The 23,623-nt window shown below is 39.7% G+C and overlaps 1 protein-coding gene across 2 annotated transcripts; it reads right to left on the reverse strand.

Moving 5' to 3' along the window:
* Positions 1–4,128: 4,128 nt before the first annotated feature.
* On the reverse strand, positions 4,129–22,912 carry TMEM19 (transmembrane protein 19). Of its 2 annotated transcripts, XM_044227539.1 has the most exons (7): positions 22,875–22,912; positions 22,206–22,328; positions 19,718–19,831; positions 8,247–8,384; positions 7,608–7,862; positions 6,577–6,786; positions 4,129–5,133 (listed from the first exon to the last, which is right to left on the reverse strand). In XM_044227539.1, exons 1-7 carry the CDS (start codon positions 22,909–22,911, stop codon positions 4,970–4,972), a joined length of 1,041 nt encoding a protein of 346 aa, XP_044083474.1. In that variant the 5' UTR covers position 22,912; the 3' UTR covers positions 4,129–4,969. The 2 variants fall into 2 exon arrangements, with proteins under 2 accessions (XP_044083474.1, XP_044083475.1); XM_044227540.1 differs by lacking the exon at positions 22,875–22,912 and having other exon boundaries at positions 22,206–22,867.
* Positions 22,913–23,623: the final 711 nt, after the last annotated feature.

A 23,623-nucleotide genomic window follows, 5' to 3' on the forward strand; every position in this document is an offset into this window, starting at 1 on the left:
GAAAAGGAATACCATTTAAAACGATGATGGGGAGGGGAAGATGGGGAAGAGGAGTAATTTCTGGAGATTATTTTGTTTGAATATTTTGATTGGTAGAAGAAACACATTCGACTGTAGAAATTTTATTTTATTTTATTTTTTTTAAAGATTTTATTTATTTATTTGACAGACAGAGATCACAAGTAGGCAGAGAGAGAGAGGAGGAAGCAGGCTCCCTGCTGAGCAGAGAGCCCAGTGTGGGGCTCGATCCCAGGACTCTGGGATCATGACCTGAGCCAAAGGCAGAGGCTTTAACCCACTGAGCCACCCAGGCGCCCTGACTGTAGAAATTTTAGAACACATTACTATTTTGGTATATACCCTTCTAACCTTTTTTCGTTGGAAGGTAGGCATCCAACTTAAAAGCAGCAGAATGATGGTATTAATTATAACAAAGTTTCATTGATTAAGAAGAATGTATTAAAACACACCCAAAACAGGGATGCCTAGGTGGCTCAGTCAGTTCAGCATCTGCCTTCGCCTCAGGTCATGATCCCAGAGTCCTGGGATTAAGCCCCACATCTGGCTCCTTGCTCAGTGGGGCGCCTCCTTTTCCCTCTCCCTCTGCTTGCCCCTCCCCCTGCTTGTGTGCTCTGTCAAATAAATAAAATCTTAATAATTAAAAAGATTTAAAAATAAACCCAAACAATTATTGTGTAGAAAATATCTCAAATTTCTAACAGTAGTTATTCTGGGGAAGATAAAAAGTTTGGCTTATTGAGGGGGTTGTGGAGGCAAAAGGATATTTTAGCTTTATCTCTAATATTCTAATATTTTAAAAATAGATTTAGTGTAGGGTACCTGCATGGCTCACTTGGTTAAGTGCCTGATTTTGGCTCAGGTCATGATCTCTGAGTCCTGGGATGGAGCCATGTCTGGCTCCCCACGAGAAGGGAGTCTGCTTCTCCCTCTCCCATTCCCTCTGCCCTCCCCCACTTGCGCACTGACGCACTCTCTTTCTCAATCTCTCTCTCAAATAAAAATTTAAAAAAATCTTTGAAAAATTAAAAGAATAGATTCCGTGTGTTACATAAGTAATTAAATATCAATTAAAAAAGAAAAGAAAAAGAAAAGAAATAAAGCCAAATAAATTGGCTCAGTCAATGGAGCATGCGACTCTTGATCTTGGGGTCGTGAGTGCAAGCCCAACAATGGGAGTAGAGATGCCTTAAAAAAATAAAAAATGCAAAAAGAAACAAAAAGAAACAAAAATCCAAACATAAAAGGGTTACCACATGTATAAAATTTTGAAGGGGGTGATGAATGGAAGTTAACATGTCTAGTCTTGGCAGAGAAAACAATTTTCGGAGCCTTGCCCTTACTATCATTTCCTGACTCATTAGTTCTGGAACCATTAATGGTGTATCACATGATTGAGAAATGTTGGATTCATCACAGTACTCAGAAATTTAGGTAGCCAAACTGTTTTTTTATTTTTTATTGTCCTCCAGAAAAATGTTCCTGATTATCAACTGTCAGTGACTCTTAAAGAAAACACTGTTTACAGTCAAACAACTTAATTTAACAAACTTATATTGGACATCTACATATTTTTAAAATATTCAGGACCATTTGGAAGTACAGCAACAGATATTCCGTAAGGAGATTAAATAATTTAGTTGCATAATTTTGTTTTCATCTTTAAAGCATATATAATTCCCTGAAACTTGATGGCTACAACACTTTTTTTCTCATTGTGATGACATCAGAACAGCAGAGGAAACACCAGGGACATCAGATGACTGGGCTCCAGTATACCCGCTGTGCACAACAGGGAGCATCTGTTAATGCTACAGGAATGAGGCAAAGTTTATGATTTTTGCATGATTTTTCTCTATACTAGGTCTTTATCTAATTGGGATGGTGTTGGCATTTCTGAAGCCAGCACCCTACATAGGTAGGAGTTAGAAACAAGAAAGATATGTTCAGCTTGGCTGAGGCATACATAACCCAAGTAATGAGAAAAGCTAAGAATGGAATGACAGATTGTATCAATTCATTGTTCTCCTGGTACCTCCACTGATGAGTCCTCAAATGCCACTCCTTTAAATTTTCAGGTCTCCTTCAAAAGCTTCAAAAGCCTTGGGCCACATACACCTTCCTCTCCTCTACTGCATAATAGTGTTTTAAGAAATGGTATGTATACCTTTAAGCTGCTGAGGTAGGCAGTACATATTTTTTTATTATACTGTTATATGGAATTCTATGAAAGTGGGTTTTTTTTTTTTTTACAGATTTTATTTATTTATTTGAAAGAGAGATCACAAGTAGGCAGAGAGGCAGGCAGAGAGAGAAGAGAAAGCAGGCTCCCTGCTGAGCAGAGAGCCCGATGTGCGGCTTGATCCTAGGACCCTGAGATGGTGACCTGAGCCCAAGGCAGAGGCTTAACCCACTGAGCCACATAGGCGCCCCTATGAGTGTTTTTAAAATAAACTGTTCACTCAGTAAAGAGGAAGAATAGACTGAACTAGTTAAATATCCACTTACAAAGGATGTTACTATAAAATACATCTAAGATTAAAAGCAAAAAGAGCCACAATTCCTTATCTATAATTCTCATATCCAAAAAAAGCTCTGCAAACAGAAAGTTTCTTCCTAAATTGGGTGACAAAACTGACCTGACCTGAGGCTCTTTATAGTCTTCAGTTATCACACTTAGTGGTGCTATTCATACACCCACCCTAGAAATATAAGTGTATTTGAGAATGGCTGCTATCTTAGACTTTTTTTTTTTTAAGATTTTATTTATTTATTTGACAGATAGAGATCACAGTAGGCAGAGAGGCAGGCAGAGAGAGAAGAGGAAGCAGGCTCCCTGCTGAGCAGAGAGCCTGATGTGGAGCTTGATCCCAGGACCTTGGGATCATGACCTGGGCCGAAGGCAGAGGCTTTAACCCACTGAGCCACCCAGGCGCCCCTATCTTAGACTCTTTTGAGAATTTGAGGCAAATATATGTACTCTATTAGTGTTCTAAAATCTGAAAATTTTGATTTCAAAACACAATTAGCCCTAGGTTTTCAAATAAAGGCTTGTCAAGCAGTATTTCCCTAATCTGTTAATGATATGGTGATTCTATCAAACCCAAAGATGGTTGCAAAAAATATTTTTATTCCATGGTATGTCATGAGGATGAGTCACCAGGAAAAGAGAAAAGGCATATTGGAACAGCTATGGGAATAAACAGGCTGCATCAAAAACACAGGAATGAGCTGGTAAGTGATGTAGGTATAATCATTAGAAGATATTACTGTATAAAGACAGCACACAGCACTGCTACTAATAGCTGCCTGTATAAAAATGCAAAGTCCCACTCTTCTGAAGCTTCTTTTATGCATAGTGCTTTAGGACATTCTGATTTAGTAGTTCTCAACCTGTTAAAAATTCGAATCTCCTGGAGAGCTTTCTAGAAATAACCTATGCATGAGCCTCACCTTCAGATATTCTGATTTACTTGATCTAGGGAGGGGTCTTGGCAAGTGTTTTTAAAAATGCCCTACACCGGCTGGCTTAGTCAGTAGAACATGCAACTCTTGATCTTGAGGTTGTAAGTTCAAGCCTCACGCTGAGTGTATAGATTACTTTAAAAAAAAAATCTTAAAAAAACAAAAAACACCCTAGATGATTCTCATGTGCAGGAGCAAGAACTCTTAAAAAGTGCAAATACCCCGGCTTTAACCCGGAACAGGTAAATTGGAATCCTTCCAAGTGAAGCCCAGGACAAGATACTCAGGTGATTCCAAAGTATACCCAAAGGTGAAAACCAACGATTGAGACCCCCTCTGTTGCCTGGATTAAGGATTAAGTGTGTCAACTGCTTTTTTCTTTCTTTCAGAATCAACTCAGTTCTCAATTATCACTGTAGTAGAGTCACCAGTAAAGAAATCTAAGCTTTATCCACTCTTAATAATGGTGGCTTATTCATGGAATCTCTCTTCAGTTTCAATTTCAATGTAAAAAAAGTATGGGGGGGGGTGTATGGAAATCACATGAAAAATATTTTTAAATAGCTTCAGCAAAATAATCCACACCATTTCAAACTCCTTTAGCATACAGCAAATCATAGTGAAGGATAAAACAGAAAAGTAGAATTCATTTTAGTTGAGTCTATTATTGTACAGGAGAGCATAACTTCAGCACAGAATAGGAAATCATAGCATCTTCCAATCAATTCTAGGTAGCAAATAAAAAAATAACTATGATAGTTTTCCAGTGACTCTAACTGTTCAGGGTGCCCCGTAAAACAGATTTCTATATAAATTTCAAAGAAAGCTAGAAAATACATTAAAAAATATTAAATTCAAGATAATGTCTGCTCAAAAATCATCTAAAATATAAGTAAGGTGCACATTTTATTGACAGAAGATAAATCTCTTTTGCTTTTACTTAAAAATAATTTTTTTCATGCATTCTAATGGTCATATGAAAAAGACATTTACTTTTTTTTCATTACTAACCCTGAGGAAGGAAGAACACATGTGGAATAGCTCCCTAAGAACCATACTCCACACTTCTCACAACTGGAAATGGCAAATAATGGAGGAAGTGAAGAGTATATTTATTCAGGCTTCCACACACATCAATTTAAACCACCCAAAACTAAAATTTGGGCAACTGGCACAAAGTGGCATTACACTTTTAGGCCAACATACAGCAATATTTAGGGACATCAGCGCTTCATTGCTCAAGAAGCTCTATTTAGCAGAAGAAAAACACAAGTAAGTTCTATGTACAATTACCTTTCACTACAAAGAGGTTGGCTGTTTCACGGGAGTTAATGAGAAGAAAAATGTGGAATCTCATCACAATGAATATGGGAAGAGCCAGTATTTTCTCTTTGTCAATTACAATTATTCTTCTTAGGGATTAAACTTGGAATTGCAAATTTAGCTGAATTTACCACAGTTTCAACCTTTGTAAATGAAAAGAAGTTCACTCCCTGGGCCAAAATCCCCAAGCAGCAGTTGGGAGTAAGAGGGCAATGAGGACAGAAGAAAACAGATTCACTGCGTTGTTATCAAGAATTGGTTTCCCTGCTATGTACTTCACGTCATTCGCTGGGCTATTGACCACCATGCCAGTGCTTTCATCTAAACCTGGAGTGGAAAAGAAGCAAGTGAGGTAGAAAATCCAAATGACTTGATTTAAAACAAATTAGCTTTTCTTCTCCAAAGAATATAATCTTTGAAAAAGTCTCAACCACTTATAAATTGACTTCAGTGGATAATTATAAGGTGAGAGATATGGAACCCTTGATTACCAAGAACTCTTTTTTTGAAATGTGAGTTTTAGTACACCTCAATACTGTTTTCTCAACACTGCTGGAATTCCCTCACCAGAAGAAGGAAGAACATTAAAAGCAGAGATAGCATGAAACGAGAAGACTAGGTCTCCAAGACCAACCTGTGAGATCTTTGAGAAAAGGAATCATGTATTTAGCCTCTGCAATGGAAACCCAGGACCCAGTGTGGTGCCAGCACAAAGTAGGCACACAAAGAATTTACTGAAGGAATTAACCTTTCCCACAGCCCACATTAATTTTTTCAATCCACTCAACATGATCAGAAACATCCCCAGTTAGGATTCAGTGTAGAATAAAACCTAGGCTCCTAAATAAACAAACAGAAAGACCCAAAAACATAGAGGTAGGGAGAGGGAGGGAGAGGAAGGGAGGGAGGGAGGGACGGTGAGTGTGTGTGTATGTTTATATGTAGAGTTAGTGACCCTGATCTTGAACTAAAATCAGACTGCTTCCTCCTTGGTATTTAGATAAGAGAGATGAATCTGAAAGAAAAAACATTCTGGTAGGTGGGAAGCAAAGCAGAAGGGTAAGAACAGTATCTTGGTAGATGAAGAGAACTGGAAGGATTGTACACAAGGAAACTCCCCAAACTCCCAGCCTCTTACTTGTATGAATCAAAGGAGAAAACATGGTTGGTCAGAATGTGGAGGAAATATACTCCTAACAGAATATGTCAGTACACTGAAATGACAATGCCTCAGAAGCAAAAGCATAAAGCAAAAAGCATAAAGTAAAAGCTCAGAAGCAAAGCATAGAAAATTCTGGGGAAAACCAACTCTCCCATATACCTTGAGTTGGGGCTAAAAATTCAGTGGGGACAGAAAGCATTATGTCACAGTAGAAAAACAGGTCATATGTGTACAGAGTAGTACAATGATTCTCTCTCAAAGGGACTTGGAAAACAAATGGAAGGTGGAGCATTAAAATGATCTGATCCCAAATGTTCTGCTTTTCTTGGGATTAGGTGAAGTCCCCAAAGCAAAAGTAACTGTTTCCTGCACTATTACCTTCCCCAAGCAGCTTCTACTCATTGCTCTGTGGAATTAGTTCTCTTTCAATTAATTTAACAAAAAAAAAATCTTAAAAATCAGAATTGTAGAAAAGACTCTGTCTTGTCATTCCCTGGCCTCTTGATTCCGCTGTCTTTGGGACTGTTTTCATTGCCATGTTTTTCTCCCCCATATTTCTTTCCCATTTACTACACCAACAAGTTGCAATAATAAAGTGATATACTTACCAGTAAACTGCATTGTAGCTCCTAAATATGAGTCTACAACTGATCCTAGTAATCCAGCCAGACCCCCAAATGCAATAATTGGCCACTGGGGAGCAGAAATGTCTAAATCATTAACAAAAACCAACTGTGTGAGGAAGTACGTGATGCCCACAAAGGTGCCACCAAGTAGACTGGAAGCAAGGCCCACCATTGTGACCCCTCCATTGGTCCCTGAAGAAAAAAAAAAAAAACCAACCATAAAATAATCTGGTTAACAATCAACAAACACATAAAATCAAGGAAACAAATAAACAACAAAATTGGTACCTATCTTATCAAGACCAACAGAAGAAAAGGTTCTCTTTCATACAATCCAAAGACCACAGTCTACTTAAAAAGAAGTCTTTTCTCCCCATTAACTCCTGACATTCTAAGCAATGCAAGGGAATGGTTCCATGAAGCCAAACTGCCTGATTTCAATCATAGTTTTGCCATTTCTAAGTTATGTGTCTGTAGTTAAGTTACTTAACTTCTCTTAATATCCTTGTTAGTAAGATGGAAATAATAAAAGAACTGATTCACATGCATATTGAGGGTATTAAAGAGGATGATGATAATGATTAAGAGAAAAAAATGAAAAGGATATGAAGAAGAAAAAGAAGAAGAGAAAGTAGGGGAGAAAAAAGACAAGGAGAAGGGAAGAAAAAAGGGAGGGGAGGTGATGACGAAGATAACAATATAGTAGTATTAGTAGTTAACAGTAACAGGCAACTGAGATCTATGTTAAAGCACTAACCACACACCAGGTCCTCATGAAACACTCTAACATTCTCTTCTTTTTCCTCTCCTCCTGATACATCTCTGTGTTTCTGTACTGTTTATCTAGGACTTGCTATCATTTCCTGCAAATATTATTTATCATCAACTTAATAGCCAACAGCAATTTTCCAGTTAAGGAGACTAAAATTCTTAACAGTCTCTTAGGTCAGAAACATAGTAAGTCAGATTTTTTTTTTGTTCATTTCATTTTTTAAAGAAACTTACATACTCACCAACTGGAACTTTTTCCCAGGTTGTTATTAGCCTTGGCGGGCTTTTACTCAGAACCGGACCAACTTCTGAAGCCCATGTGTCTCCAGCAGAGCAGGCCAGTGCAGCCAGGAGAGACAAACACATCCAGGAAGCAGTATACTGCTTGGAAAAATCTATTGGGATTTCCCCGGGGCCATTTTCTATCATGTAGAGCAGGGCCAGCTCAGTGGGCACAGCTCCATTACAGAACACCTGAACCCAATTCCTCTGCCCACCTACAATCAAGTGGATAAAAAGGACAAGAAATGTTTTCTCTTCAGAAGGAAAATCATGCAGTTATAGGAACTTAAAGTTTAAAGAAAGAAAAATTACTACAATTTTAATAATGACTAAAAATCAAATGGTATCTTTGCTTACATTCTATATTGTTTTAGAATAATGATAGATTTTAATGCTTCTAAAATTCTGCTGTTACTATTGTGCTGAAGTAAGGATAAACTAAATTAGGCCGCTACTTAAAGTTATTCTCATGCAAAATTTATCTGTTTCAACAGTCTAAACATGTTCTGATTATAAGCTTATAGTATCTTGGGATGAAATAAAGTGATAAATTATAAGTAAAATAAATTACAAGTGATGTCAAACATAATTCATTTTACCTTCTTTGTATTCTGAATCTAGACGCTTCTTTATTTCTCCCTTCCATTTAGTGAGTTTTGAAGAAGAAAGGAAAAACATCAGCAAAGAGGTAAAAAAGCTGAAATTTGCAATGGTTAGGATAAATCCAACCACAAGCCCTGAAAGAAACACATACATACACAGAATTATACTCATTCCATACATTAATGCAGTGAAAAAAAGAATGGGACTTTTTTCAGTTATCTTTTACATTATGACCTAAAATGTACATTACCAAAACATTCTTATTTTTACCAATTCAGGTATTACCAAATAGTAAACTAAAAACTGGTTTGATTAAATTGAGATAAAATTTTTTAGCATATTTTTACCTCCTTTCAAACAAACTATAAATATATGAATGTTTGTTATCATTCTAGACATACTTTTTGTAATCAAATTGTAGAACACAATAAATAGCAGTAATTTATATATAATATTTGGATAGATAGCTAACTTTCCAAATTAGCTGTGGATCTCCCAGGGAGGTTTAGATTGTACAGTCTTTCTAGCTTCTAATTTTTATATTTTCCCTTCATAGCCTGAATCTTTTTTTTCTTACAGGCTAGCTTTTCATACTTTTCAAAAAACTTTCACATGCCCTTTTGTTGAGCCTCATAAACTACGTGAGAAGATGGAGGTAGTGTTTCTTAGTTATGTTTTAATATGTAAATCTATCAAAATAATCCTGGATTTTATGTGGAATCAAAAATGGAATACTTTCTGTAAATGTGATTTCAGATTTTTAGACTTTTTTTTGTTTCTTTTATTTGGACAAAGAAGAAAAGGGACATCCTTCATTTTTCCATGGGTGGACAATTTCAAGGAAGGCTTATAATACCTACAGTCTAATCAGAAAAACAAACAAGATTGTGCACATGCATGATTGCATGTGCAATGGGTGGGGTGGAGGTAGAGGCAGAGGGTGAAGGAGAGAAGCAGACTCCTAGCTGAGTGTGGAGCCTGACACAGGGCTTGATCTCACGACCCTGAAATCATGACCTGAACCAAAATTGAGTTGGATGGTCAACCAACTGAGCCAGCCATGTGCACCCCTATAGGTTATTATAAAGAGAAGATGCATATCTGAATTAGCTTTTTTTTTTTTTAAGATTTTATTTATTTATTTGACAGAATGAGACAAAGTGAGAGGGAACATGAGCAGGGGGAGTGGGAGCGGGAGAAGCAGGCTTCCTGCCAAGCAGGGAACCCAATGTGGGGCTCGATCCCAGAGTCCTGGGATCATGACCTGAGCGGAAAGCAGACGCTTAATGACTGAGCCACCCAGGCACCCTGGAATTAGCTTCTTAAATTACTCAGATAGAGGCACCTGGGTGGCTTAATTGGTTAAGTGTCAGAGTCTTGATTTGGGTTCAGGTCATGATCTCAGGTGGTTAGATCGAGCCCTGGATGTCAGGCTCTGGGCATGGAGCCTGCTTGGGATTCTTTCCCTCTCCCTCTGCGCCTCCCAACCCCCCACTGAAATGACTCAGATAATCTTTAAAGATCTTTGTTACAAATTTTGAAAATGTTCTTAGAGTAAAATTGGTGGTTAAGCAGCAGAGTACTCGTGTTTCTATGACCACAATGGTTAGTTAATACTACAAAAATGAATGGAACAGAGGATATGGGGAAGACAGAAGAGTAGGAAGCACCAGGAAATCTGTCTTCCCACCTAGACAACAATTGCACTGGAACAATCTAACAAAACTGTTTTGGAACTCTGGAGTCTACTGAAGGCTTGTAACTTTCAAAGGAAGGCTTGGAGGGGGAAACAGCCCCTAACTTTGGTCAATTTCATTTCTTAACAGTGTAGCCCCCTACCCATCTCCCACTCCCAGTCCCATGGCAGGCAGGGCAGGAACTGCAGGTGCAGTCTGTACACAGCTTGTGGGAGCCAGGTTGGGCAGGCAAGACTTATTGTCCACATACCAGGATTTGATATTTTTTGAAGATTTCATTTATTTATATGACAGAGAAACACAGGAAAAGAGGGAACACAAGCAGGGGGGAGTAGGAGAGGGAGAAGCAGACTTCCCACTGAGCAGGGAGCCCACTGCAGGGCTTGATCCCAGGACCCTGGGATCATTACCTGAGCCAAAGATAGATGCTTAACAACTAAGCCACCCAGGCACGTCTCAGGATTTGTATTCTGATCAATGATTGCTGCTTCTGATTATGGAGGTATAGACATAGAGGCTGGCAGCCGTTATTACACTCCACCCCCCAACTGTTACAAGCCCTTTCTTGTCTGGCTGAAGAGACTTCCAAAGGATTTAAAGGACTGATGCTAACCTTCCTTCATTTTTCTGTTTTTCCTCCTTTGGAAAGCCAGACATTAAAGACTAGGACATTCAAAAGAAACTCCATTTATGGAAAAAATTAGAAGGTGATAGTGCATACCCAGGGAAAGGTATAGGCTCAGAAAAGACTGGGAAGGTCTTAGGTTTATACATCAAGGTGATCCCTGGCACAAAGATAGCTGCAACAATCAAAAGCAAGACAAAACAAAATGAAAGAAAGCAAACCCTGGGGACAGAGGAAATTCTGATTTCCAGAGTTGCCACGCTGTTAGATTTAAATGTCCAGTTTTCAACAAAAATATCTTGAAGCATATGAAGAAACAGACAAGTATGGCCCACTCAAAGGGAAAAAAAATGAATGGAGACTGGAAGGCCGGATGGTGGACCTACTAAGCAAAGACATCAACTGTTTTAAAGATGCTCAGAGAACTAAAAGCAGACATGAAGAAAGTCAAGAGAACAATATGGGACAATATAGAAATACTAATAAAGAGATAGAAATCTAAGAGAAACTGAAAGGGAATACTGGAATTGAAAACAATTCAGTAGAGATTCAAAGGCACATCAGAGCAGGGAGAAGAAAGAATCCACAAACCTAAAGACAGGCAATGGACATGATTCCATATGAAAAACAGAAAGAACAAAGAATGAAGAAAGGAGAACAGAGCCTGTGGGACATATAGAACATCATCAAGGAGAACAACACACATGTGGGAAAGCCCAGAAGGAGAAAAGAGAAGGAAAAGGGGGCAGAGAAATTATCTGAAGAAATAATGGCTGAAAACTTACCAAGTTTTTTTTTTTTAATTCCAAAGTTTGTTGAAGACATACATATAAACATACAAGAAAGAAGCCTAGCAATCTCCAAGTAGAATGAATTTAAAGAGAGCCACACTCAGACACATTATAACCAAACTGTTCAAAGACAGAGACAATCTTGAAAACAGAAAGAGGTAAGCAACTTATCACATATGAGGGATCCTCAATAAGATTATCAACAGGTTTCTTATCAGAAACTCTAGGGGCGCCTGGGTGGCTCAGGGGGCTAAGCCTCTGCCTTTGGCTCGGGTCATGATCCCAGGGTCCTGGGATCGAGCCTCGCATCGGGCTCTCTGCTCAGCAGGGAGCCTGCTTCCTCCTCTCTCTCTCTCTCTCTCTCTCTGCCTACTTGTGATCTCTCTGTGTCAAATAAATAAATAAAAATCTTAAAAAAAAAAAAAAAAAGAAACTCTAGAGGCCAGAATGCCAGAGGCCAGAAGGTACTGGGCTGATATACTCAAAGTGTGAAAAGAAAAGGAAAAAAAAATCTGTCAAACAAGCAGCTTATATCCAGCCAAATCATTTTTCAAAAGTAAAGGAGAGGGGTGTCTGGGTGGTGCAGTCAGTTAAATCCAACTCTTGGTTTCAGCTCAGGTCATGATCTCAGAGTCCTGGGATCAAGCCCCGCATCAGGCTCTACACTTTGCAAGGAGTTTGCCTGAGATTTGCTCTCTCCAGGACACCTGGGTGTCTCAGTCAGTTAAATGCCTGCCTTGGGTTCAGGTCATTATCCCAGGGTCCTGGGTTCAAGCCTGCATCAAGCTCCCCTGCTCACCAGGGCAGTCTGCTTCTTCCTCTCCCTCTGTCCCTTCCCCAACCGACATACACTTGTACTCTCTCTCTCAAATAAATCTTTAAAAAAAAAGAGATTCTCTCTCTCCATCTCCTGTTTGTATTGTCTCTCTCTCTCAAAAAATAAATAAAATCTAAAAATAAATAATAAATAAATTTTAAAAATCTTTAAAAAAAAATAACATATAATGTGTTATTAGCCCCAGGGGTACAGGTCTGTGAATCGCCAGGTTTACATACTTCACAGCACTAACCATAGCACATGCCCTCCCCACTGTCCATAACCCAACCACCCTCTCCCTACTGACCTTCCCCCCTCCCCCAGCAACCCTCAGTTTGTTTTGTGAGATTAAGAATCTCTTATGGTTTGTCTCCCTCCCATCTTGTTTCATTTATTCTTTTCCTATCCCCCAACCCCTCCACGTTGCTTCTCGACTTCCTCATATCAGGGAGATCATACGATAGTTGTCTTTCTCTGATTGACTTATTTTACTAAGCATAATACCCTCTAGTTCCATCCGCGTTGTCGCAAATGGCAAGATTTCATTTCTTTTGATAGCTGCATAGTATTCCATTGTATACACACACCACATCTTCTTTATCCATTCATTTGTTGATGGACATCTAGGTTCTTTCCATAGTTTGGCTATTGTGGACATTGCTGCTATAAACATTTGGGTGCACGTGCCCCTTCGGATCACTACATTTGTATCTTTAGGGTAAATACCCAGTAGTGCAATTGCTGGGTCATAGGGCAGCTCTATTTTCAAAAAATCTTTTTTTTTTTTTTTAAGACTTTGTATTTATTTATTTGAGAGAAAGCACAAGCAGGGGGAGTGGCAGAGGAAAAGGGAGAACCAGGCTTCCTGCTAAGCAGTGAACCCAATGTGGATCTTGATCCTTGAACCCTGGGATCACCACCTAAGCTTAAGGCAAACACTTAACTGACTGAGCCACCCAGGTGCCCCAATAAATAAAATCTTAAAAAAAAAGTACAGAAGAAATTAAGAGAGTTTGTTATTGCTGTTATACTGGCAAGAATTCAAATAAGAATGTTATAACTTTACGAAGTTATATGTAATTGTCATGGGAACCACAAAGAAAACAGTTGTAAAATATACACAAAAGGAAATGAAAAAAGGAATTCAATCATTTAACTATAAAAAATTAAATACTAAACAGGACAGTAATATAAGAAATGAACAAAGAGAACTATGAGAGAAACAGATAAAGAGAAACAAATAGGAAAATGACAGAAATAAGTTTCTCCTTAGTAATTATTTTAATCCTAAGGAATAAGGGTACCTGGCTGGCTCAGTTGGTAGAGCATGTAAATCTTGATCTTGGGGCTGTAAATTCAAGCCCCACGTTGGATGCAGAGATTACTTAAAAAAAAAAGTAAATGTAAGGGGATGAAATCCTTCAATTAAAAGACACAGAATGACAAAATGAAATAAAAACACATAGTCCAATGCTGTCTATAAAGAACTCACTTTAACTCTATAGAGACTTAAATGGGTTTAAAGTAAAAGGACTGAAAAAGATATTCCATGCAAACAGTAACCAAAGGAGAGCAGAAGTGGCTACACTAACACCAGACAAAATAGATAAGCTCACTTCTGAACCATATGACGTAACCCCACATTTTTTCTTCTTTCTCACATTTTCTTTCTTTCTCATGAAACAAGATGCTCTAACCTCTTCCCAAACCCAGTTTTCCCCAGTCCTGGGACCCGTCATCTCTCTAAGGAGTTTTGGTACATTTTAGTGGGGAAGGATATTGAGGGTCAAGATCTAGGCTTACAGTGCGTTCTTTGCTACTGGGGTATATTTGCTTTTTGTGGACAGGGCAAGTGAATACACACACACACACGCACACACGAACACAAGGGACACACCCATGCATATATATGTGCATATATACATGTATATATATACACACACACACACCTATTTTAGAAATGACAAGATCACACCAATAACTCCAACTACAATCCATCTCTGCAGGTTTTCTCTTGCTTTTCCCCATTCCACATTTCAATGCCTCTTTCCATGGTAAGAACCTGGTTTCAAACAATGCTAATTTCACTCATTTTTCTCAATCCCCTATCACATTTAAAACTTTTAGAACCACACTAAAATAACTTAGGATTTGTTTGGCATTCTCCCCTTCCCTTAATCTAAGACTGAAGGAATATAGTTAAATGCTATGTTCATAAGTTTTCTTTTTTTTCCCTCCAGTAGGCTTATAGTATTGATTCAAAATACAACTGGGTTCATTTGTTTTCGTTTGCTTTCAATTTTAGATTTCCCCTTTTCCCATCCTTACTATTTTATTTCTTAAATATGTAGAACACTAGCATGCTTTCAAAGGTCAAACTTACACAAAAAGGTATACTAAGAAAAGGGTCACTTCCTCCCAGGTCCCTTTGCCCCTCTCTCCCTCCACATTTTGCTCTCCCTCCATTCTTTGTAGATAACAAACTTTATTGTTTCTTAGCATATCATTACTGTGTTTCTTTTTATAAAGTATATACAATGCATGTTTTCTTATCTTCCTTTCTTCTTTACATAACAGGTAGCATTCTCTAAGTGTTCTTTCCAACTGATAAGCACATTTTTTTTCTAAAGTTCTTCGCCCAAAGTGGGGCTTGAACTCAACCCCAAGAGCAAGAGTCACATACTCTACCTACTAGGCCAGCCAGGCACCTCATAAGCACTTTTTTTTAAAAGCTTTTATTTATTTATTTGACACACAGAGAGAAAGAGAAAGTGAGCACAAGCAGGGGGAAGGGCAGAGGGAGAGGGAGAAGCAGGCTCCCTGGAGCAGGGAGCCCAACATGGGGCCCGATCCCAGGACCCGGGTATCATGCCCTGAGCTGAAGGCAGACACTTAACTAACTGAGCCACTCAGGTGCCCTTTTTTTTTTTTTTTTTTAAAGATTTTTTTTTTTATTTATTTATTTAACAGAGAGAAATCACAAGTAGACGGAGAGGCAGGCAGAGAGAGAGGGAAGCAGGCTCTCCGCTGAGCAGAGAGCCTGATGCGGGACTCGATCCCAGGACCCTGAGATCATGACCCGAGCCGAAGGCAGCGGCTTAACCCACTGAGCCACCCAGGCGCCCTTTTTAAAAGATTTTATTTATTCATTTGACAGAGAGAGATCACACGTAAGCAGAGAGGCAGGCAGAGAGAGAGGAAGGGAAGCAGGCTCCCTGCCGAGCAGAGAGCCCGATGCGGGACTCGATCCCAGGATCCTGAGATCATGACCTGAGCCGAAGGCAGCGGCTTAACCCACTGAGCCACCCAGGCGCCCCTCAGGTGCCCTTTTATAAGCACTTTTTAAATAATAGTTTTATAGACCTCCTTTTGGGGAGAGAATGTGCTGACTCTGCTGTTGAGCACAGGAATCAGTGGCACTCAAGAAATTTACATTCTTTGTTAATTAGTCTCTTACAAGTTTGAGTGCTTTAAGTCTAAACTTCCAGTTTGGGGTAGGGGGTCTGAAGAGAATCCACCTCTGGCCCTACAGGACTGGGGACCGGTTTCCCAAAATGTGGCAACTACACTAAAGCACTGTTATCTTGTACAGCCCTGTCCAGGCTGCTTGCTTGTATTTCTAAGTACAAATTCTTCCATCCCTGACTAACTTTATCATTAACAATTTCCATTCTCAGGCCTGGCTAGCTCAGTCAGTAGAGCATGCAACTCTTAATCTTCTGGTTGTGAGTTCAAGCCCTGTGTTGAACGTGAAGCCTGGTTAAAATGGAAACAAACAAAACAAAAAAAAAAAATAACTTCCATTCTCTGTAACTCTTAAGATAAATATATTGTTTTGTTATATAAAGATTTTTGTTAACATGTTAAACAAATCTGTTAATGGAGCAGACATTAAACAGGTGTTTAGTATTAAATAGTATTTTCTTAAATAATAGAACAGGGGAACTGCTTTCTATTTCTGTAGAAAGTCTTTCTGTTGGCGTCTCAGTCAGTTAAGCATCTGCTACAAATCATCTACATCCTTTTTACTTCAATCACCTTGAAATTCCTCATGAAATGATCAATGTTCATGTTGATGACAGGTTCAGAATGAGGAAATAAACTTAAGGGAATGTACTTTTTAATTTTTTTTAAAAGATTTTATTTATTTGACAGAGAGAGAGAGAGAGAGAGATCACAAGTAGGCAGAGAGGCAGACAGAGGGGGAGGGGGAAGGGGAAGCAGGCTCACGGCGGAGCAGAGAGCCTGATGCAGGGCTCAATCCCAGGACACCGGGATCACGACTTGAGCCGAAGGCAGAGGCTTAACCTACTGAGCCACCCAGGCGCCCCAAGGCAATGTACTTTTAAAGAATGATTTCTTTCATGTAGTTTAAAAATACCTTGGTATTTTCTGCAACTCCTAACTATGACTGAACTCTGACTCATATACCAGTCCCATGAGACAATGAGCAACAGAAACTGGTTTTATTAGGTCTGATCAGCTCTGGCTATCTGACAAAATGACACTTTTATTTCAGAAAGACTGAACACCACACACAATTTGGTGACTTAAAAAAAGCAAGGCCAGGGGCACCTGGGTGGCTCAGTGGGTTAAGCCGCTGCCTTCGGCTCAGGTCATGATCTCAGGGTCCTGGGATCGAGTCCCGCATCGGGCTCTCTGCTCAGCAGGGAGCCTGCTTCCTCCTCTCTCTCTGCCTGCCTCTCTGCCTACTTGTGATCTCTGTAAAATTAAAAAAAAAAAAAAAAAAAAAAGCAAGGCCACTCTTGCGAAATCACATGAAGCACAACCACTGGCCTTTCTAGACAATTCTCCATTTGCGTGCATTTCCACTACACTTACAGCATATAGCTCTGGGGATTAAATGCCTCAAACCCATCTCTTTTATCATCTATGTCCCCTGACTAAAACAGTAAGCTCTCTGACAATGGGATTTTTATCCATTTTGTTTATTACTAAATCCTAGGTGCCGAGAAAAGTATGTGGCATATAGGAGACCCTAACAATACACTTGTTGAATGAATGACTGGGAAAAAAAACAGTAAGCCACCAAGCTGAATAGTCCTGGTAAGTGAAATTAAATTTAAACTTGTCAAGTCAAGCGATGCCTGTGTGGCTCAGTTGGTTAAGCATCTGCCTTCGGCGCAGGTCACGATCCCAGGGTTCTGGGATCAAGGTCCACACTGGGCTCCCTGCTCAGGAGGGAGTCTGCTTCTCCCTCAGCCTGCTCTTCCCTCTGCTTTTGCTCGATGACAAATAAGTAAATATATTCTTTAAAAAATAATAAAACCTGTCAAGCCAAAAATCCAATGACAGACTGTCCATACTGAGTTCAAAGGAACACAATGAACAATTGGACTATATAATACCTCCTTCGAACAAATCATCTACTCAGTGCTTTACAGTTTATAGTCACATTCCCATATGTCCCCTCATGTGATCCTCCTTATTCTCGAAATAATCTCTCAATGAGATCAGAGGCAGCAGAGTGTGTTTACAGTGCTAAATTAGGACTAATGACCACTAGTATTTTGAAGGTTGGGTAGATGGCTTCAACGTGAAGGCACGCTTCTAGGAGAGGCGCCTGGATGGCTCAGTTAGTTAAGTGACTGACTCTTGATTTCCATTCAGGTCAAGATCTCAGGGTCATGAGATGGATCCCTGTGTTGAGCTCCACGCACTCAGCACAGAGTCTGCTTAAGATTCTCTTTCCCCGGGGCGCCTGGGTGGCTCAGTGGGTTAAGCCGCTGCCTTCGGCTCAGGTCGTGATCTCGGGGTCCTGGGATTGAGTCCCGCATCGGGCTCTCTGCTCGGCGGGGAGCCTGCTTCCCTCTCTCTCTCTCTGCCTGCCTCTCCGTCTACTTGTGATTTCTCTCTGTCAAATAAATTAAAAAAAAAAAAAAAAAAGACTCTCTTTCCCCCCTCCCTCTGTCCCTCTGTCCCCAAGTGCATGCTCTCTCTAAATAAATAAATAAAATCTAAAAAAAAAAAAGACCTCCCAGTTCTAAATAATCGTCATTCTGGGGGCACCTGGGTCGCTCAGTCATATAGTGTCTCCTTTGGCTCAGGTCATGATCCTGGGATCCTGGGATCCTGGGATCAAGCCTCGAGTTGGGCTCCCTGGCCAGGCGGGAGACCTGCTTCTCCCACTCCCACTCCCCTCTCACTGTGTCTCTCTCTGTCAAATGGGTAAAATCTTTAAAAATAAATAAACAAATAAATAAATGTCATTCTGTAGTGATCTCATCCTGCCTGTAGTATTTGAGGGGGAATCCTCATGGTTTGGGGCTTATAACACTAGCAGTATATCAAAGTCCTGATGTCACATCAGATCATGTCACCCCCTTGATTTGAGGCAGGGGAGATTCCACCTAGTTTGGAATAAAATCTTTACTATGGAGCGCCTGAGTAGCTCAGTTGGTTAAGCATCAGTTTCAGCTCAGGTCATAACCTCAGAGTCCTGGGGTCAGCCCTGCATCAAGCTCTGTACTCAGTGGGGACTCTGCTTGGGACTCTCTCTCTCCCTCTGCCCCTCCCTTGTATGAGCTCTTACTCATACACACACGCTCTCTTTGCTAAAATGAATAAATCTTAAAAAAAAAATCTTTACTGTGTTCAAGATTCCTTATTACCTGGTCCTTGCCTATTTCTTTAATTTTCTATGCCCCCCCCCTTTTTTAAAGTATTTTCTAGTCAAATGAGTCTATTCTCATACCTAAATAAGCCAGGGTGTATGTCAGGGTCTTTACACATGTTATTCTGTCAGCTTGGAACATGCTTGTCTCAGACCTGCTCACTGGTAGCGTCTTCAAGTTTTGGTTCAAAACTACATCCTTAGAGTAAAGGGTTATGCTTGACCCTATATACAAAAGAACGCCCACATTCCCTAACATACACACTTTATTATTTGAATTTTTCTGGTAAAATTTATCATTATATAAAAAGTTTTATGTATTTTGTTACCTAACTGTTATAAAGAATAAAAGTTCCACCAGAACTTGAAACCTTGGCCTTGTTCACAGCCATATCCCCAGTTTCCAAAAGAGGGGCAGATAGTAAGTACTCGATAAATATCAATATTTTTGTTCTAAAAGAACAAAAATCTGGCCTATCCCTAACTCAGTTATGAAAAATAAATCAAGGATACTTAGTTGTCTGGACTGCTTTGTTTGAGGCTACTAATAGCAATTTCCTAGAATGATTCTTTCCAACAGCTCCTCTACTGTCCACCTACCAGGAGTGTTCCAATGTTTCTGACAGCAGGTAATTTAATACAACTGAAAGAGCAGAATAATCAAGGAACTAAAAAATCTATCCTACTAATCCACTTGATATCAATTAAAAGTTATATTTGTACATTGCACTGAGTATGTCAGTATCTGAAATTTTGACAGAATAGAAATGCTGAGTAACAACTTTATCATTGTCCAAAATGCATAACGGGATTTATAGTCTCATAAGTTCAGAATTTAGAAAACATGAGTTTAAACTATATAAGCAAGCACTTATTACATAAACAGTTAAAAGAAAAACATACCTCCTAAAGCCCCACTGTGGTCTAGACTTTTCTTTTTAAAGCCATTAGAGACGATCAAAACAGGAACAACAACAGAAAACAGCCAACGCCAAGGAGAAACAGGCTGTAAATTACCTAAAAAATTAAATTTACAGGTAAGTCTTGCCTAGAAGCTTTGATAACTGCATTCTGGATTAAAATACTATCATAAGTAGAGAAACTGAGATGAAGTCACCAAAGTAAAATAACTATGTTAAGATTTGTGTATTTCCAGGGCGCCTGGGTGGCTCAGTGGGTTAAGCCGCTGCCTTCGGCTCAGGTCATGATCTCAGGGTCCTGGGATCAAGTCCCGCATCGGGCTCTCTGCTCAGCGGGGAGCCTGCTTCCTCCTCTCTCTCTCTGCCTGCCTCTCTGCCTACTTGTAATCTCTCTCTGTCAAATAAATAAATAAAATCTTTAAAAGAAAAAAAAAAAAAGATTTGTGTATTTCCAGAGAGACAGTCCTTTTGGGAAATGACCAAGTAAGTACTGTCTAAGTTTTGGAGATTTGAAATATATATCTAGTTCCCCACTGTTTTGAAAAAAAGGCATGTATTAAATCTCAAGGATTGTACAGAGCATGGGGCGCCTGGGTGGCTCAGTTGTTAAGTGTCTGTCTACATTTGGGGTTGTGATCCCAGGGTCCTGGGATTGAGCCCCACATCAGGCTCCCTGCCTCCACTTCCCCTGCGTGTGTTCCCCCTCTCACTAGGTCTTTGTCAAATAAATAAAATCTTTAAAAAAAATAATAATTGTACAGAACAAACTAGTTTCTTAGCAGGATTCAATTATTCCTCTTTCTGCTTTTTAGAGAGATTTATTTTTTAAAGTAACATTCTTACAGGCTACACACCTCTATTCAACAATTAGCAACTGATTTTTCCAAAGGTTGCATTCACCTCACAGATGTTTTTGTTTGTTTCTTTGTTTGGCTAGCATAATGTTTTCAAAGAGTTGGGAGTCAGTATTTAAAGATTAGGATACTTCATATAAAAACCCAGAACCTTGGCTTCTGTTTTAAAAACTGGATGCTCAGGCCCACACGGCAGAATCGACCACAGTGGAGAGAGACCACCCTCTTTAGACAGGTGAGAGCTTTCTCGTTTAAAATCCCCACAGTTAAAAAAAAATAAATAAATAAAATAAAATAAAATAAAATCCCCACAGTTCCTGACAGACTCCTACACAACAAGACTAAGTTAAATACGAAAAATGTGAACGAAATGTTCACATTTTGTTAAATATGAAATGCGTTAAATGACGAAAAATGTAAACTATTGCTATGGCCCACATTTCTATCAAAATGGGAAAATGGAAGGCAAAGCAGGCCAAATGTTCAAAAACAAAAATTCTACTTCTGAAAATGAACACAATTCTTGTGTGTTTAAGATGCAAAAATCAGATGCCTGGTTCCAGGGGGACACTTTGGTTTACAAATCCAGGTTTATTCCATTGAGTTCAAGTCAGACTTAATAATAGCACAAACAAAAAAAATAATAATAGCACAAACAAGAATCTCCTCTCATGCTCTACTGTGATTCATTATGAATGAGTAAGTCTGAAAGCTTCTGAACCTGAACACCACTCATTCGATTATTCACATGTCTCTGAAAAAGGCTAAGGTCTGAAATGGCAATCCCTTTCTTGCTCTTTTTCCTTTCAGCTGAACAGAACTCCATTTTTATAGGAGTACCAAGGAAATTTCTGTAAAGGCATACTTAAACTCTAAGGAGTATTCAAAACTGTCTAGGCTTGAGTCCAGAATATCTTATAAAGTGGGGCTTCAGATTTTAAAAAAGATGTCTGTTCTTGGGGCGCCTGGGTGGCTCAGTGGGTTAAGCTGCTGCCTTTGGCTCGGGTCATGATCTCAGGGTCCTGGGATCAAGTCCCGCATCGCGCTCTCTGCTCAGCAGGGAGCCTGCTTCCTCCTCTCTCTCTCTGCCTGCCTCTCTGCCTACTTGTGATCTCTCTCTGTCAAATAAATAAATAAAATCTTTAAAAAAAAATAAAATAAAAAAGATGTCTGTTCTTTTGAAGTGACCAAAGACCAGACAAATCCTCTAAAACTCCAAATGTAAACATTATACCACCTTTTATATTTATTGCTATTTTTACAGGATACATAAAACTGATAAACTACTTACAGACATTCTTACTAAACGCATCACTGCAATTGGTTTACAAAACTATTTCACTTATTTCTCATGTAGATGTAATAACTACACACAACGCAGAAATGTATTTTGAAATGTTTCACCAGTATTATCAGAGGCAGCCTTTATTAAAGGTTTTTAAATCTTCAAAGCAGTGTTTATATTTTAATGTTGGTAAATTAAATTCAGGCTGTGGAAGTTAGGAAAACATAATTTATAACCACTCATAAGATACACGTTTTGGATTTCATTAACGATACAATCTTCAATTCCACCAATTAGATTAGAAGAAAACAACTCAGAACATTCATACTTACCATAATAGGTGCTTGCAGTCATAGATATAATCCAGAAAGCTAAAGAAATGCAAATGATCAGGCTCAATATAACTATATTGGTTATCATCTTTATATACTTTTTGCAAATATTGTCGTCAGGACCTGTCATGGAAAATAACAATATGAGCCCCTGAGGGACAGAATAGTGTTTCTAGGGAAAAATAAGTCGTTTAAGTTGCCAGTAAAAAACTCCCGGAGGCAAACATAAATGCCAACATCTTCCACCGACCGCAAAAATAACATAAATCCTAACTATTTCTGGAAACTGCGGCTGACGGATAGCTCAAACTGCTGTGGGCGATGTTAAGACCTCACTGGAAAAGCAAAGCTCATTCCTTCCGAGCTCTGGGTCCTACACTTGCGGTCACTTCACACCTGCGCTCCGCAGCCAGGAAGGCGAAAGGAAAGCGGAATCAGCCAATCGCCGGTCCTGGGACAGCGGGCTCCGCCTCCACCACACGCCCACGCGCTGACGCGGGGTCGAGGGTGGGGGGGGCCGTCGGTCGCACAGAGACAAGGCGCGCAGCCAGAACCAGGGTGGGTTCCGAGGGTGAGCCCTGGGCGGTGGGGCGCGGTCCCGTCGCAACAGCCGCGGGAACCGCCCAAAGTTCAGGTCCAGACCCCCAGGCCGAGGACCCTGAAGCTCACCCACACGCCGAATCGCGTCTCCGCTTCCTGCGCGCATGCGCTGCCTCCATCTAAGGGCGTGGCTTCACTCACGTAAGCATTTAAAAAGGCGGCTCCAGTGCCGGCCGCTTGGCAGAAGAGCCCAGGGGCTCCAGGTTTTGGAATTCTACTCTGAATAGTGATCTGGAGTCTTAGAATCTTGCATTTGAGAACATACTCAGACAGCGAAGATTGAAACTACTAAGGTAGGAATAGAAAACAGGAGTGTAAGTGAATTTAAACCCAGCAAGTCCATTTCAACCGTGATTGAATGCTTTTTCATCTATAAAAAGTTCATGCCATATAATAATACGGGTTTTTAAAAAGATTTATTGATTTGCTTTAGAGAGAGAGCACAGTGGAGGGAGGGACAGAGAGAACCTCAAGCAGACTCCCTGATGAGCCCGGAGCTTGCTTTGTGGATCCTGAGATCATGACCTGAGCTGAAACCAAGAGTCAGAGGCTTAACCCACTGAGCCACCCAGGGGCGCCTAATATGGATTTTTTTTTTTTTTTTTTTTTAAGGGGAAAGGGGATATATTGTTTTGGAGGAGCAATTTCATGACTGAGAACATTATTTAAAATGACACTGTTTAGCACCTATAATGTGAGGGACACTGCTGGTTGCTGGAGATGTAAAGATAAAGTGGGGCATAGTTCCTGCTATTGAGCTCAAATTTATTGTTGTGACACCACTTACATTGTGGAACTCTGTTCCTACACCTCTCATT

This window comes from Neovison vison, chromosome 12 (genome assembly GCF_020171115.1).
Source record: "Neovison vison isolate M4711 chromosome 12, ASM_NN_V1, whole genome shotgun sequence".
NCBI classification, from domain to species: Eukaryota; Metazoa; Chordata; class Mammalia; order Carnivora; family Mustelidae; genus Neogale; species Neogale vison.

Bases quoted from the DNA above. Each gene is read 5' to 3' on its own strand.
- TMEM19 (XM_044227539.1), bottom strand. From the start codon at position 22,911: ATGCGCGCAGGAAGCGGAGACGCGATTCGGCGTGTGG. The intron at 7,863-8,246 runs GTAAAATGAATT...ACTTGATTGTAG, and splicing joins AGATTCAGAATACAAAGAAG to GTGGGCAGAGGAATTGGGTT. The intron at 6,787-7,607 runs GTGAGTATGTAA...TTTTTTCTTCAG, and splicing joins CTGGGAAAAAGTTCCAGTTG to GGACCAATGGAGGGGTCACA.